Raw genomic sequence first — 16,954 nt, forward strand, 5'->3', positions numbered from 1 at the left:
TCTACTCCAAATGTTCAATCCAACTATCCGCATCCATAGCATTTGACCTGCCATCGAAGGTTGGGGGATGTGGACGAGAAAACTACTCCAACGTACAACCAATTTATGGTGCCCTAGGTGCGACGTACTGACCAGTAGCCATCGATTGGAAAAACTAGGTCGCTGCTGCGACCAAAGCATTTAGATTTTCATTCTGACTAGATCCAGAAGTGTTCCTAGTGCCAACCATGTTCTGACGCAAAATATAATAATAATACTAATAAATATTTCAATAAAATAATAAAATTAGGTGACAAACAACAACAACCTCCTAGTGTCCTCTATTGAGAATTTTAAATACTTTATTCTATCTTAGAATATCTTATTCGAGCAGGCCAGTAGCATCCTAGGTGACCTTATTCTTTCCATGAGTCTGCAGAATCTCTCAAACCTAAGCTCTGATACCATTTTGTAACATTCTATTCCCTAGAGTTAGGAATGTCATGTATATACGTAATTAAAGCCAGGAAAGAGACTTGAATAATTTTTTTTTTTTTTAAAGAAATTTATTCCAAAAGAAAACGTAAGTTAAATCATTGTCTAAAACATAGTCATATCCAAGTTTCCAAACCAACTAAATGAAAAGAAATCATAAATATAGTCTAAGGTTCATTAGTCTGCTCCTTTTAATCTTGGACCGCCTGCTCATAGTCCTCATTCTCCTTACCTGGGTGGTAAAAATGAAATAAAAGTAAAATGAGTCGAAGACTTAGTAAGAACTCACCACAATGTAACATAATAATTAAAAGGATTACATAAAATTTGCATGCTAAATAAAATTCTTGTCATATCATGCTGATGCTCATGCTATTCATGACTGTCTTAATTTATCTAAATTAACTGACTGATCTGACTAGCTCACACACTTAACCCTGTGTATAAAATTGTGCACTGGCCCCACATCTCGCTGTAGTAAGGGGAGCCGCTGAGTAGTATTCTGACATACTAAGATGGACCACACTTGAGTCTGTGGCTTGTACATCCACCCTGAATACTGAACTAAAATGCCATCTGATTAACTGATCTTATCTTATTTTATCTTGCACTTGAATTTAAGATAACTTACGTATCTTATACGATGTGAGATGCATGATATTCATAGTAATATAAATAACTGTAAAATGTTAAACCTGAACATGATGCGAAAAATTAATATAATCATATACAATGATGACTGATATGCTTACACAGATCGTAACATGCATGGTACATAGAAAGAATAGCTAAAAAAGAATTGGTTTTAATAGTAATAGTCTAACTATATGTTAATCCTAATTTGTGATCAAATTACTTACCTCTTAGTGCTTCTTCCACAACCACATTTTGTAGTTTGTTACCAATACGAAGCACTAGTCGTCACTAATTTTCTAGAAAAACATGTCACCGCATTCCACTAAATTAACCACATTCTAGGGAAAGCAATTTAAAATATTTGGCTATGTACACTAATATCATATAATTATTTATCATATTTAGTCTTCCTTTTATACTTAGTAGCATAATTTAAACTTACTACAAATTTCTTAGACAAGTCACATAAAACTCACTTAATGACATAGGTTTAATTGCATTCAAAATGATTAAGAAATAAAATTTGAATTCTCATAAAATATTGTTGTAATCTGGTTTATAAAAAATTAATACTAAATGACATAATTTAACTCCTACATATTTTCTATATAAAAAAAAAAAGATTTATGGGCCAGTTCCTTAAAATAATGTTACTGGGCTGAATTTAAATAGATTATCCAACTTAAAAATAGTTTTGTATTTTAACAACTAAATCAGCCCAACATCGGAGTGTAGCCATAAAAAAACTACTAAACTTAAGAATAGAATTATAATAAAAGTAGAGCCCACATAATAAAACAACTTAAGCCCATTTCACAAAAACTCTCAAGAAACCTTTACGTGAAACTTAACAACATGTGTTCAAGTGCTGAATTGGAATTGCACATAAATAAGGCTTCTAGAAACTTTTTACGGAAGGTTAAATTGAATTGTCTGAAGGGCAATTTCATGATAAGTAAAACATGCAGGGGCTTTATTGTACCAAGTTGAATAGCAAAGAAAGTCTAGCGCACAATGCATAAAAGAATAAACTTAAGAAACAGAACACTTCAAGGGAGAAGAAAATGTCGTGTGAGAGGAAACCGATGAGACAAATCCGGTGAAGATCAACGACTATGTAGCTGAAAGTGGGCTCTGATCACAGTGGAGTTCAGAAAGAGAAAATGATTAGTCTCTGTAGTGCTCCTGGAGAATCAAAAGAACATAGAGAGAGAGAGAGAGAGAGAGAGAGAGAGAGAGAGAGAGAGAGAGAGAGAGAGAGAGCAAGTCGCTGAGGCTTACCGCCAGAGAAAAAGGACGCTGAGCATGGACATATTTGGGTGGCTGGACAAATTATAATGGCGATGGAGTAAGCAAATAGTTTTATGTGGTGTGGTGGAGGTTAGTGGTTGCCCGAGAACCTCCAACACCTTGTGGTGGTTGACGTTGGTAGAAATAAAATTTACAAAGTGTTTGGTTAATTGCAGAAGGGAAAGAAAGCAACGAAGATCACTAAAAAATATAAGTGCAACATAAACTCATCGAGAGAAATTGCAGAGCTCGGATGCTAGATTGAAGGTTACCACAGCAACACTTAAACTCAGCGTATGGTGGCGAGGTTATGAGAAATGAAAAATTTGCTTGATGCTATAAGATCAAGAATAGAGAATTAAGGAGACGGAGATTTGTTGCTCTGTCGAAATCATTGAGAATGTGGAATATAAATTGAATGATTCGGCTCTTACATTGTAACGTCTCAAAAATTAAAGGATCATTCGAGGAAATTGAAACGGAAATAGCGGCTGAAATATGAAGGTTGTAAGGAAATAAATTAAGAATTAAAATTAATTAGTTATAATAATGATAATAAAAAAATTAAAAATCCTTAATTAAAAAAATCGTGGTTGTTACATTATATATATTTATATATATGGAAAAATCTGCGAAGACTCTTTAGGTTTTGAATATATAGTGTCTTGGCTGGCCGGAGGCTGCATGCATGGGTTTCATGTTGTTGCATGTTGCTTGATTAATGGCATTTAAAGTTGGTAAATGAATTAATGATGAGGCCAAAACGACAGTCGATCGTACCTTGTTTGAGACAAAAATTTGTGAGGATAGATGTGTTAGAAGCAAAGGTAGAGATGAGGTCTAATTGACCGGTGGATTTACCATATAAATTATCAAAGCTAGTTTGATGGGCGGCCAGTAATTAGTGGGTTCCAAAGTAGCATTGAGGAAGACTCTTGGCACAAGTTATCTCGAGTTATTACAGAGCTAGCCAATATCGAGTCAACTTTCCGTTTAACTAATTTTTCACGCATTAATATCATAATCCGATCTTGTGCCAAAGTACGACGCCCTACTGATCAAGTCAACTATATATATATATATATATATATATATATATATATATAATATTGTGTTATAAATCAAATATGAATATGTTTTAACTGTTTACGTACATTACCTTATACTTGCACTAACGGTTCTGAATATTAATATTGGGTGACGATAATAAACTCTGTTTGGATAGTGAGATGAGATGATTAGATAGTTTTAAATAAAAATTAAAAGTTGAATAAAATATTATTAAAATATATTTTTTAATAATATTATTATTTTAATATTTAAAAAAATTAAATTATTTATTATATTTTATATTAAATTTTAAAAAAATTATAATAATAAAATAAAATAAATTAAAATAAATTGAGATAATTTTTCAATCCAAACGAGATCTTAAAAGATATCAATAATAACAAAGGGTAATATCAGATTGCAAGTGGCTAAACATTTATGGGTTGCCTTCTAAGCATTGTTTTGGGGGCGGTGACGATTGTGTGGGTATCTTTCTTATTTCTAATCATTATTCCATACGTAAAATAAATCTACGTACGTGCTGCCCTGCCCACATGAACAGTTTGCTTTGTTCGGATTCAATCAGTTTTGGCTTGTATATATATTGAACTCAGTACGATTGGCATGTTCTAACTGTTTGGAAGTTGACTAGAGATCGATACACACACATGGAGCTGTACGTTTTGAACTCGACTGCTTCGATCTGTGACAGTGACTGTAGGGTTTTCAGTGACGAACGAACAAAAAAAGTAAAAAAATCAGAGAGAGATCAGAGAGAGAGAGAGAGAGAGAGGAATTCTCAGTTTTAAAGCAAGAAACTCATGTGGGGTCTGCTTTGCTTCATCTATCTATATATATATTGTGGCTCTTCATGATAAATAATAAATAAGTGCTGGAAAAGGATCGAGTAAATTTTACGTTATTGGAGAAAAAGAACATGAGATCAGTTAATTTCTTTTTATTCTAATTTTAATGAGAGATCATGAAGTGACAAGTATCAGACCTCAATAAATAAATAATTAATTAATTAAACTTTGTGTATATAGATATTATAGTAGTTTAAGATTGTGTTTACATATTGAGTTGAGTTAAATTCTATTTTTTATAAATAGTAATAAATTGAGATGGTAGAATAAATTTTTGTGAGCCTATTTAAGATGTATTTAGATGTTAAAATAATTTTAAATATATTTATTGAAATTTTAAGAATGTTATAGGTCCCATATGTAAAGAGGCGTTGAATTAAAAAGTTATAAATCACGCGTGTAAAGAAGTTTTAAATTGAAATGAGTTTAATGATTTGAGAGTTAAGTATTTAAATATTAGACTCAGTTTAAAATTAAACTGAACTAAGTTGATCTCAATAAATCAGTCCAACAACCAAACGGACCTTAAACTCTAAAATCACACTCACATGCAGATAGTCGAGAAAATGAACCTGGAATATCCTTATAATTGTAAACAAAAGAAAAGAAAATCTACTAACACGATGCATGATCTGTTCTGTTATTGTAGGGATCTATGAAATGACCACTAATGTCGATCGAAGTTTGGTTAAAAAAGAGGGCTGCTCATCATGTAGCAGATTTGGCATTAATTGTACTTTTTGGACCTTGTTTGGAGGCGATAAGGAGGGGTCTCAGAATTTGGGAACTACGTACGTACTTTGATGTTTGAACAGTGTGTATATATATATATATATTGGTACGTTGAACATTTCTTTTTTTGACTCTTGAATAGTATTTATCATTTGAATGTCAGATTCAGTGTCTGCCCTGAGGTTGAACACCGTGGGGTTGTTCTGGTGCCTGCTGGTGATCAAAGCTAACTGCATGCATGCATGCATGACCCCATGCACCAGGCCGCAATTTTCAGAGAAAAACTGCCATAGAAATAGGAACTAAACATAGGTGTGTGAATACTCGATTCGGGTCCCAGCAGCTAGAGATCAGTTCGTATATATAGTTTAGAGTAAGGCCTTGTTTGTTTTTCAAAAACATCTCATTTCATCTCATCTCATCTCACCTCATCATTACAACTTTCTTAAATCTCCACACAAAATAAAATAAACAATTCAACTTTTTCAAATTCCAAAACAATAATAATATTAAAAAATATATTTTAACAATATTTTATTCAACTTTTTAACTTTAATCTCAACTCATCTCATCTCATCTCATCTCATCTCTGAAAACAAACGGGCCCTAAGAGAGATCTAAACACATGAGATAATATTTATTTATTGAATATTTAATTTAATTCTGGAGTTTATTATATGATTTATTTTAATTCCAGAGTTTTTTTTTACCCGAAATGATCCTAATTTTACATTAATTGTAGGACTCTGGAAAGATATTGAACATGGGCTGCTGCAACACTACTTTAAAGGCCCTGCACCCCTCAGAGAGGGAGGGGCGTTGTGTACGTCCCATTCAAACCTCCCAAGTTTGCCATTTAGGTGGGCTGAAACCGAGCACTTTTCAACCTACACGCACGTATCCATCCAAAGCCCTATTCTCGGTAAACTCCAAAAACTGCCATGCCTGCCTCTGCACTTCACTGCACTGTTATAAGATAGATCTGACGCGTAAAAACACTAATAATACAGGTCTTCAAAAGTTAAAACAACTTGTACAGTTATAAATATAAGAGAATTAAATATAAATATCTATCACATCAAATTATAATTTATTTAATAAAATATTAAATTAATTTAAATTTATAAATTTTTATTTTAACGGTAAAAAAGTTTTTAATTTAATTTATTATAAAATATTTATTTTTAATATAAATATACGAAGAGAGAGAGAGAGAGAGAGTAGTTTAAAAAAAAAAAAAGAGGTGAGAAGGGAGAAGCAAGAGGCATGTGGAGTGATGTGGGCAAGGGGGGGCAGTAGATGGCTGGCAGTTAGGGTCTTTTCTTCACAAATCCTGGAGAAACGCCACGCACGTTCTTACCACCACCTCACGATTAGGGCCCCACTTCCTCCCTCTTCTACAGCTGTACCTTTCTGTTCTTGTCTGCCTCTATCTCCATTTCCGCCTTTCCCTTTCTTTCCTTTTTTATTTTCAATGTGATATTTTTCTATCTATGAATTGGAATTATAATTAATAATTACAATATATTTAATTATTAAGATGAATGAAAACTACGTGACATAATATAGTTTTATTAATGATATTTATTAAGACCGAAAATATCAATTATCAAAATTAATAATTTCAAGATTGCGTGTATGAATTTCTAACAATAAATAAATAAATATATATTGTTACTTAATATTTAATTTTAGTTGAGAATATTTGAATCTAACACAAATTGTTGTCATGTTTTATTCCTTGTCACTTGATCCAACGCGTGAATTTAAGCAAATAATAAAAGTTTGGTCATACATATGGAATATTAGTCGTATACGTTTAATACATTGAAGTAACAGAAATATTACGATTTCATCAAAATAAATTTATAAATTCATACGACTTCATATGATATATTTATTTTTATAAAATATCTTTATGTCCAAAACATTTATCTTGAAATAATAAAAATAAAAAGGGAAGAGAAAAACTAAACTTGATACTTGATAGACAAAACATAGTCGATTCTAAAGAGATGGGGGATGTGACTTTTGTGGGAAGAGAGTCCCGAATGTAGGAATAATACAACGTGTGATTCGTACCATTAAAAATACTTGAAGATTTCCAAGGGGGGCCTAACCTTTCTACCACTCGGCGGTGGCATTTTATTATTCTTTTCTTTTCCATTTATTTTTTAACAATACTTGGTACAACTCACAAATACCGCATTAATCCAAGTCGACATACATTTATAAGAGGGAGCTAGCATTGCGTTATTAATACCTAGCAAGTCCTATGTTTAATGATTTAATATTATATAAAAATAAATTTATAAATTAACGTATTTTAATATAATAATTTAAATATTTAAATAGATAAATATAATATTTTTTAAAATTAAAATAATCGAGATGAAGGGGGGGAAGGGAATTGTGGTTGCAGTTAAGAGTAGGAAAACGGGGCAGAGCAAGCATGAGTGATGGTTTAGGTGTGGAAGGAAGAGGTAATACGGAATCTAAAGACAGCCCAATCACATGTAACTTATTGAAGGCTGTCAGAAATAGACGGGTCCGTCCGACAACTTCAACTTTGTTATAAAACCTTTTTCGATCCGCAACTCTTAACTTTGTTAAAAACTAAACTAAAGTCATCTCTGACACCACCACAGGTTTATGTCTAATGCCTTTTTAACCTTCTTTGCTTCTTCTACCTAACTGCTTCCTGTCCTCTCACCGCATCTCCATTTTAGGATTTTGAGAGATATTATTAATTTTGTAACAATAGATTCTATTCTTTTTTTTAAAAGTAGTATTTTTAGTTAATTTAGATAATCTTTTCAAATTCTTAAGAGTATTTTTAGTTAACTTTAAATTGATTCCATAATATTTATAGTTATTTGAGTAAATCTTCAGATAATATTAAATATTTAATAAATTTTAAAGACTTATTTTATATATCTATCTCTATTTACTCTAAATTAGATTTGGTTATGAATTGTAGATCTCTATTTGAAAATTATTAATATACTAAAATTAACTCATAAAAGAATTTAATACATACAACTATTTTTTTTCCTTCTTAAATTTTGTCATTTCTAATCACATTACTTAAAATGATAGAAGATGATAGAAGATGAGTTGAAATGAGTTGAGATGATTTGTGAATAGTAAAATAAACGTTGAACTATTTATAATATTTTATATGAGAATTTAAGAAAGTTATTTTGAGATCTGAAAAAATTAAATTGTTTATTATATTTTGTGTGAAAATTTGAGAAAGTTGTAATAATGAGATGAGTTTTGAAACATATTTTTCTATATCAAGTTATAAATAAAGTATTTTGAACATTTTAATGGGAGAATTGAAAAATTAAAATCATGTTGAGATTAGAATGCACACATTTTACAAGTCATTCTTTTAAAAAAAATAAAATTAAAAAAAATAGTTTTGAATAATATTAAATACAAGGTTTAAATAAACAAACCTCATCTCTTTATAAAAAAGTAAATTTTACTAATAAATATTTTACATTTCTTTTAAATAATATCAATTTTTTTAAAAAAAATTTATATAAAATTTATCTATTTAAAATTTATAAAAATAATAATTTTACATTTGAAGTGGAGCATTAATTATAGAGGAAACAGTAGCTGTGAGTGATGGATGGTACCATGTGGTTCCATTAGGGTTAAATTTTAACTCTGGTCAAGTCGGAGCGTAGATATTCTGATTCCTAAAGCCTTCAGACTTCAATCTTCGAGTTTGTTCCGACCCAGAAAATAACGAATCACTGAAACTTTTTTTTTTTTTTAATAAATAAAGTAATAAAAAAATAAAACTATCGACTTCGAACGCTAAAAATAAAAAAGAAAGAAAGAAAAGAGAAGAAGAATATGGTACGGGCCACTGTGCGCAAGACCTTGACAAAGCGAAAACAAAGACCCAATAAGGAAACGCCGGGTGGAGGGAAAGATGGAGTTTTTGGTAAATTCGATGGATAAAATGATTGCAATGAGAAGGAATGCAATTTTATTCGGAGAGAAGAAGATGGGTGGGGGAGTACTTGTGAGTGCGTGTGTGTTTGTGTTTGTGTCTGTGACGGATTGTTTTGCCATTTTATTTTTTATTTTATTTTTTCTTCTTCTTTTGTTTTGAAAGTAATATTAAATTGTTGGTAAATGGTTCTAACAATTATTAGCTGCAAAGTGAGAGAGCTCTGCTGACAACACAGCGTCTCCTTTGTCTTATCATTTCTCTCTCTCTCTCTTTCTCTCTCTGTCTCTCTTAATCATCATAATCCTCATAATCGTCACCTCCATTCATTTCTCTGTCTGTCTGTCTCTCTCTCTCTCTCTCTCTACATTTATCTCTTTCTTTCACACACAACCCCATCTTCTCTTTCACTTTGCTCTCCCATCCCAGTCAATTCTTTTTTGTTTTATTTTTTTTTTCAGGGCAGGGCAGGGCAGAGCAGAGCAGAGCCGAGCCAGGGCAGGGGCAGTGCCAGTGCAGTTGATGATGTTGATGATTACGCTCGTCTGCTTATCTTCTCTTTCTTCTTTACTGCCTCCTTTTCTTTGAATCTTATTTTCTTTTTCTTGGGTTTTTGGGTTTCAGAAATTATAGTGAATAAACAAAGGAATTAAGATCAAATCTGAAGGGCAGCACTAACTCATAGAAATTCACTTTCTGGGCTTTCTATCTTTCCAGTTGTCGACTGTCCTTTCTTTTCTCCCACTTATTAACATCCCATAACCTTCGTCTTTCACCAAAACTTGTCTTTGTGCTTTCCCTCTGTCTGTCTGTCTCTCCCGCAGAAGCCACTTCCGCACCTCTCATGACGAGTGAGTGTGAATGAGGGAGGAAGAAAGTAGAGAGAAATCAAGTGAATTGTATAGAAGAAGTCGAGGAAGATCCGCTGGATCATTTATCACTACGAGGACTTTTAAATTGAACAATCTTTCAGAATTTGGAAATAGAAGCACAAGTCCATTGGAAGATTAAAGATGCAAGAAGGAGGAGGAGTATCTAAATCCCAGTACGGAGTGTCAGCCGAGATGGCCAGTAGTACTCCTGCCATGGCTGCTACTGCTGCTGTAGCAACATCAGTAGGTCAGCCGGTGGGTATGGAAATGGAAAGCGAGCAAGCCCAGCTGGTAGAAGCCGCCTCGCCTATTAGCAGCCGGCCTCCTGCCTCTGCAGCTATGAATTTGGATGAGCTGGTGCCTCTACAGAGCGGTGGTGCGGGTGCAGATGAGGATGCACTCGCTGCTTCTGCCGCTGCCGGAGATGGAGGAGGTGTTGGCGGCGGAAATCGGTGGCCTCGTCAAGAGACCTTAGCACTTCTCAAGATTAGGTCGGAGATGGATGCAGTCTTCCGTGATGCCACACTCAAGGGTCCCCTCTGGGAAGATGTTTCTAGGTAATCATATATACATGAATCATGATCAATTTCTTCAAACCCAATATCGTTTCTTCAATTTCCACAAAGCATACAAAACATATACATGCACACAAAAATCTTTCAGCTAAAAACAGAAAAAAAAATCCTTTTCTTTATCTAAACGCATTGTGAGCCAAAAGCTTAGATATAAAGCTTTTGTGGTAGTGGTTTATTCATGGAATGGACTGATGGGCTTGCTGGTATTCTTCGCAAGATCCCTCTCACACACGCACTCTCATTCTCTGTACAAAAGCGCACATGGCTTCTTATCTCTTTCCCTCACGATTCACGAGATAGCTAGCTATCCATCGTCCCCCCCCCCCCCCCCCCCCTCCCCCCCTCTCTCTCTCCTTTTTATTTTTTCAGAACGGCCCAGATCCGCTGCATGAATCGCAGCCAATACCCTTGTACACAGTAAAAAGAAAAAGAAAAAAATTCACTTAGTTTATTATTTTTCTGCCAGTGATTGAAAATCCCAAGAGGAATTCTTCTCTCCTTTGTATTTTCTAGTTGTGAGATAAAATTTAAAAACAAAAAGGAAAAAGAGACAGTAGCAGTAGCTTTTTTTTCCCCGACTTTCTCTCTCTTCGCTCTTTATTTATGGAGTACTTTTTTTTGCCACTGATAAAACCGATCGATTAGAATCTTAGATTATATATCAGAGGGAAAGAAGAAGTCAGTTCTGGGTTTGTTTTTCTTTTTAATTTCCTTGCAGTTGAAAGATATGATCTTTGTAAAACCTGAATTGTGATAGGGTTTTTTGTGAATAAATTCAAGTAAAGATAGATCTGGGTTGGTGCCAGGAAGCTGGCGGAGCTGGGATACAAAAGGAATGCAAAGAAATGCAAGGAAAAATTCGAGAACGTCCACAAGTACTACAAGCGAACAAAGGAAGGCCGAGCTGGTCGTCAAGATGGGAAAAGCTACAAGTTTTTCAGCGAGCTTGAGGCTCTCCATAGCTCAGCTGCCAGTAGTAGCGTCGCCGGCAATAACTCCTCGGCTTCCCTCGTAGTACCGCCGGCGACAGCTACCCTCACAATTAACCCAGTGGTTGCTCCTGTTTCCACTGGGACCGGCATCGGTGGCATGATCAGCAGCCCCATGCCGATCTCATCCAATATCAGACTTCCCCAAGTCCTTCCAGGTCTCGGCATGTTTCCTCCTGATCCTAGTGCGGCAGTGCTTGCACCGGCTGTCGTTTCTGGATCTGTCATAGCACCAGCAGCCAAGCCTATCGGTGTCAGCTTCTCATCTAACAGCTCTTCATCTTCTCCGGGCTCCGATGAAGACGATGATGACGAGGAGGAGAGCCTAGAGGTGGAGCCATCGAACGTAGGAAGCAGCCGCAAGCGTAAACGGGGGTCCACAAAAGCTGGCGGCAGCAGTGACACCCGCAGAATGATGGAGTTCTTCGAGAATCTAATGAAACAGGTAATGCACAAGCAAGAAGTCATGCAGCAGAGATTTCTGGAGGCAATAGAGAAGAGAGAGCAAGACAGGATGATAAGAGAAGAAGCTTGGAAGAGACAAGAGATGGCTAGGCTGGCCCGCGAGCACGAGCTCATGGCTCAGGACCGGGCCATCTCTGCTTCCAGGGATGCCGCTATAGTCGCTTTTCTACAAAAGATTACTGGCCAGCCCATCCAACAACCTACACCTGCAAGCAACAGTCCTGTTGCCCCACCACCGGCTGTGCCACCTTCTCATGTCCCCTCGCCAGTGCTGGCGGCAACGCAACCACCACAACCGTCACAACAGCAGCAGCAACAACAACAACAAAAGCAACAGCAGCAACAACAGCAGCAAGCTCTACAACATTCTCATCGACATACCCAAGTAGTGATGGCAATCCCAGAACAACAGGTACTCCCACAGGAAATAATTAGTGGCGGAGGAGGAAGCTTTGAACCTGCTTCCTCGAGATGGCCTAAGGTAGAGGTTCTTGCACTTATAAAGTTGAGGAGTGGACTTGAATCGAGGTATCAAGAGGCAGGGCCCAAGGGCCCACTTTGGGAAGAAATTTCCGCAGGGATGCAGCGGATGGGCTACAAGAGGAATGCCAAGAGGTGCAAGGAAAAATGGGAGAACATAAATAAGTACTACAAGAAGGTTAAGGAAAGCAACAAGAAACGTCCCGAAGATGCCAAAACCTGTCCTTATTTTCACGAACTAGATGCTCTTTATCGGAAAAAGATACTTGGCAGCTCTAGCAGTGGTGGCAGCGGCAACAGCAGTTTCCTTGATCAGAACAGGCCGCAGCTGCAGCAGCAACAACCAGAGAACATAGAATTGGATCCAAGCGTTGCCCCAGAAATTGTATCACTGCCACAACCACAAACTACACTTGCCAGTACGGAGTCAGATCATGACAAAAATGGAGCTAGTACAGATGTACAGGCCCAGGCAAGCAACATTGCTTTACCAGAAGGCCTCTTTGGAGAAGCAATTGGAGGAGCTCCCAAAAAGGTAAACTCACTCCCTATAGTTTTATCAAATATAGTAATTCCATTATTAGGGATATTCTTGCTTAATTTCTGGCTGATGATCAGCACCTTACGTGACACCAAGAGAAAATGCTGATTCTTGTTTTCCAATTTGAAGCCAGAAGACATTGTGAAGGAGTTAATGGAGGAGCGGGAGCAACATCATCAACCACAACAACGACTAATTCTAGATGAATATGATAAAATTGAGGATGCTGATAGCGACAATAATGATCAAGAGGAAGACGAAGATGAAGACGAGGACGAAGACTTGGAAGAGGAGGGGAAAATGGATTATAAGATAGAGTTTCAGAGACAGAATGCAGGGCCCCCAAATGGAGGAGGAAATGGGGCACCGTCCTTTTTGGCCGTGGTTCAATAGAGCTCCACATCCATGGCCAATGGTGATCAGGTCCTCGTCAAAACTGTATCATATATATACAAATATATGTGTATATATATATATCCATATATATATACATATATAAATAGAGAGAGTGAGAGAGAGAGAGAGAGAGAGAGATAGAGGTTCAGAAGTTCACATCAAGAAGATCCCTAGCTAACTTCCGAGAGGAAAGCTTGATAATTTTAATTCTTTCTAACTTCCATCACCATTACCTTCTTCCATTTGTCGGTAGCTTTGTCAAGGAGGGAGACCTTGGATCGAGTGTACCAGATTTTTCTAATTTATTGATTTGTTGGTGAATAAACCGTTTCGAAAGGCAAACGGGAGCAATATTTGAATTGGGAGAGAAATAAGCTTGCCCAGCATGCAGCAGCTGCGTCATCTTCTTCATCTTCATCAATGCACGTGTTACACACGAGCATGGAGAGTTAAGAGAATGAAAGGCAGATAGCTAGGTTTGAAAGCAGAAGAAGCAGATCATCATGTACTTTCAGGTTTCTAATTTTCTATTTTATTTTTTAAAACCTTGCTTTTTTTTTTCTTCCATATATGCTTGGTTTGGTCGAAGAAAGATAGTGCATGGGTATTCAGATATTCATCCTTATTATTCAATTTGTAATAACTTCAATTGCCAATTTCATTTCCTAAGTTCCATAAAAACAATGAATTATTTAATTTGATGTCTCATATTATAAAATTATTTTTATAATAAAACTGATCTAACGAATTATATAAAATTATGTTATTTTATAAATTTATTTTTATATAACTTCTTTATATTTATAGTACTTATCTTAAGATTTTAATAAGAAAAGAAATCAAAAAATATTATAGATCGAAACAACCCGCACAAAATGAAAAAAAAAAAAAAAAATTGTAAAGGAAGGGAGTAAAGAAATCATGCATTGATAGTGAAATAAATGGGATTCTTGTTGCTGATGAAAATGAAATTCCCAAGACATTAATCATAGACTTCAATCATGCATTAGTGGTCATGAAATAAATGGGATTTTTTTTTTTTTTTTATAACAAATACCAAAAAACTTTCATTAATGAAAAGGGAAAATTAAAGACATGTTGATTCTATTTACATTTCTTGCATACTTAGCAAGATATTAAGGTCTCGTTTGTTTTCAGAAAATATATTCTCATATAATCTCATCTCATCTAATCATTACAACTTTCCTAACTTCCAATACAAAATAAAATAAACAATTCAATTTTTTCAAATTTTAAAACAAAAATAATATTAAAAAATACATTCTAACAATATTTTATTCAACTTTTTAACTTTAATCTCATCTCATCTCATCTCTGAAAACAAACGAATCCGTAGCTTCATTAGCCTCTTTATAAACATGTCTAAACATACAATCTCCAAAACGAGAAGCCAACTCTTTAATCTCAAAATAAATATCACCAAATTTGGAGCTGTCCATGTTACCCTGATGTAATGCTTCTATAGCTAGAGAGCAATGGCTCTCTACCTGGATCTTTTCTATTACCAAGCTTACACAGAACAGAAGGCCACGGAGAAAGGCCAGCAACTCCACCTATTTAGGTTTAGCAACAACATCTTTCAAGGAGCTTGTAGCCATCAACACTCGGCCTGAACTATCTCTCAAGATTGCACCTGTATTAGCTCTTCCCATCTCTTCAAAAACAGCTCTATCAACATTTAATTTCAAAACATCAGGATCCAATGGCTTTCATTTGTAGAAATCTCGCACTTGTTGCCGTGATAGTCGTTGGGTTCCTTTATAACATTTCAGCACAAAAATAGCGTGTGGAATATGGTATAGGAGGAACAAATACATTCATGAACATAATAGTCATTGAGTTATATATATATATATATATATATGTTTTATGTTCTTTTAGATGATCAAGAGATAATAAAATCAGGAAAATATATTTACATGTAATAAATATTATAAAATCTGTCAAGATCCTTTAAATTACCAGATGTTATATATAAGACGGGGTCTTGAAAGAGAATCAAATTTAAACCCCAATCCCATGTATATAAATTAAGACAAATCATGATGAACCGATGAACCTAAGCTTGCCCTGAAGCTGATCAGTACGACGAGATCATCGATACAGATAATAGAGAGTAGTAGTACTTCACGTGATGTTGTAATTATTTGATGTTGATAAATACCTATATATTATTGTACCTATATATATATATATCTTATCAAGTAATCATCATCATTATATATACAATCTCTCCCTTAGATACTTACGTACGATAAAAATCGTCCTTTTCAAGACCATTGCTAGCTAGCTTTAGGCCGGCTGGTAATATTGTCCTCATCACCTATGCCCTATACATATATGATCCTATATATAAAGTACAATTATATATATTATGATATAATTTAATTTTAAAAAATAAATTTAAAATTTTGAATTTTATATATCAGATTTTACTATTTAATAGATGAGATAAATGATCATATATACTGTAAATCAACTTAAAAATAAAATAACTCGATCTATATTCTTTGTACAATGCTGGCAACTATTCAAAATGCATTTCCTCCTTTGCTTAATGCTAGCAGCTGTCTCAAGAGGTTAATTTATATGCATGACGATCATCAACCTAGCTAGCCAGATCTTAGCTAGTATTCCAATTATAACGTACACGTAATAGTACTACTGCAAACCTCACAAGGCTTTATGATAATTACGATATAAAAATATCCATGATATTATATATATATATATATATATATATATGTATGTATAATATATATATATAGTTTATTAGAAAATAAACACATGCTTTATGCAGTTACATGAAGAGAAGAAAAAAAAAATTAATGTTTCTGATTTTGCTTGGTGGCATGCATGCAGCTTAATTGAAACGTGATCTTCATGTTATATATAGCAATTTACTAGATCGCCGTCAGTACTACTGCAGCTTAGTACTATTAATTATTTACAATATATATATATATATATATATAAGCTTTAATTTTCTAGTGAATTACCTCATTAATTCGTGGTCCAACTTTCATATTTGTTCTCCATCCTCTATATATATATATATATATATATATATATATATATATAGTAATTAATTAATTAGCAGGGATGTAATTTCTTTGATATTGATCTGGGATTATATATATATATATATATAGGGTGACATGGCTAATTAAGTAGGAGGGCCATCCCAACCCCATCCTATGGCCCTTTTTAATGGAAAAAATAATCTCTGCCAACTTACACAGCAACATGGGTTTGGTTTCTTATCTGCAAATACAACATCTCTCTCTCTCTCTCTCTCTCTCTCAATAATAATGATCCAACTCATATCAACCAATGAATAAGTGGCCTACCATGTGCATGGCTTTTTCATATCTATATATATATATATATATATATATTAATTTAACAGTCCCAGCTTGGCAATTGGACAATACTTAATTCCCCACCATCACACTATCGAAACTTTTAATCAATTACTGTACAGTCTTTAACCGACTTTTCAGAACTATATATATATATATATGTATGTATGTATGCCAATACTGAATGCATTGATTATCATCATGTACTGCAATTAATTATATATGCATTATC

At 34.4% G+C, this 16,954-nt stretch overlaps 1 protein-coding gene across 2 annotated transcripts; it reads left to right on the plus strand.

Annotated features, from left to right (window-relative positions):
• Positions 1-9,244: 9,244 nt before the first annotated feature.
• LOC109009039 (trihelix transcription factor GTL1-like) lies at positions 9,245-13,982 on the plus strand. 2 transcript variants are annotated; one of them, XM_018989371.2, is made up of 3 exons: positions 9,245-10,450; positions 11,275-12,937; positions 13,077-13,200. In XM_018989371.2, the coding sequence occupies exons 1-3, from the start codon at positions 10,035-10,037 to the stop codon at positions 13,086-13,088; spliced, it is 2,091 nt and encodes a 696-aa protein (XP_018844916.1). In that variant the 5' UTR covers positions 9,245-10,034; the 3' UTR covers positions 13,089-13,200. The 2 variants fall into 2 exon arrangements, with proteins under 2 accessions (XP_018844916.1, XP_018844915.1); XM_018989370.2 differs by having other exon boundaries at positions 9,247-10,450; positions 13,073-13,982.
• Positions 13,983-16,954: the final 2,972 nt, after the last annotated feature.

Source organism: Juglans regia, chromosome 2, assembly GCF_001411555.2.
Source record: "Juglans regia cultivar Chandler chromosome 2, Walnut 2.0, whole genome shotgun sequence".
Classification (NCBI taxonomy): Eukaryota; Viridiplantae; Streptophyta; class Magnoliopsida; order Fagales; family Juglandaceae; genus Juglans; species Juglans regia.

Bases quoted from the DNA above. Each gene is read 5' to 3' on its own strand.
- LOC109009039 (XM_018989370.2), top strand. From the start codon at position 10,035: ATGCAAGAAGGAGGAGGAGTATCTAAATCCCAGTACGGAGTGTCAGCC. The intron at 10,451-11,274 runs GTAATCATATAT...GGTTGGTGCCAG, and splicing joins CTCTGGGAAGATGTTTCTAG to GAAGCTGGCGGAGCTGGGAT. The intron at 12,938-13,072 runs GTAAACTCACTC...TCCAATTTGAAG, and splicing joins TTGGAGGAGCTCCCAAAAAG to CCAGAAGACATTGTGAAGGA.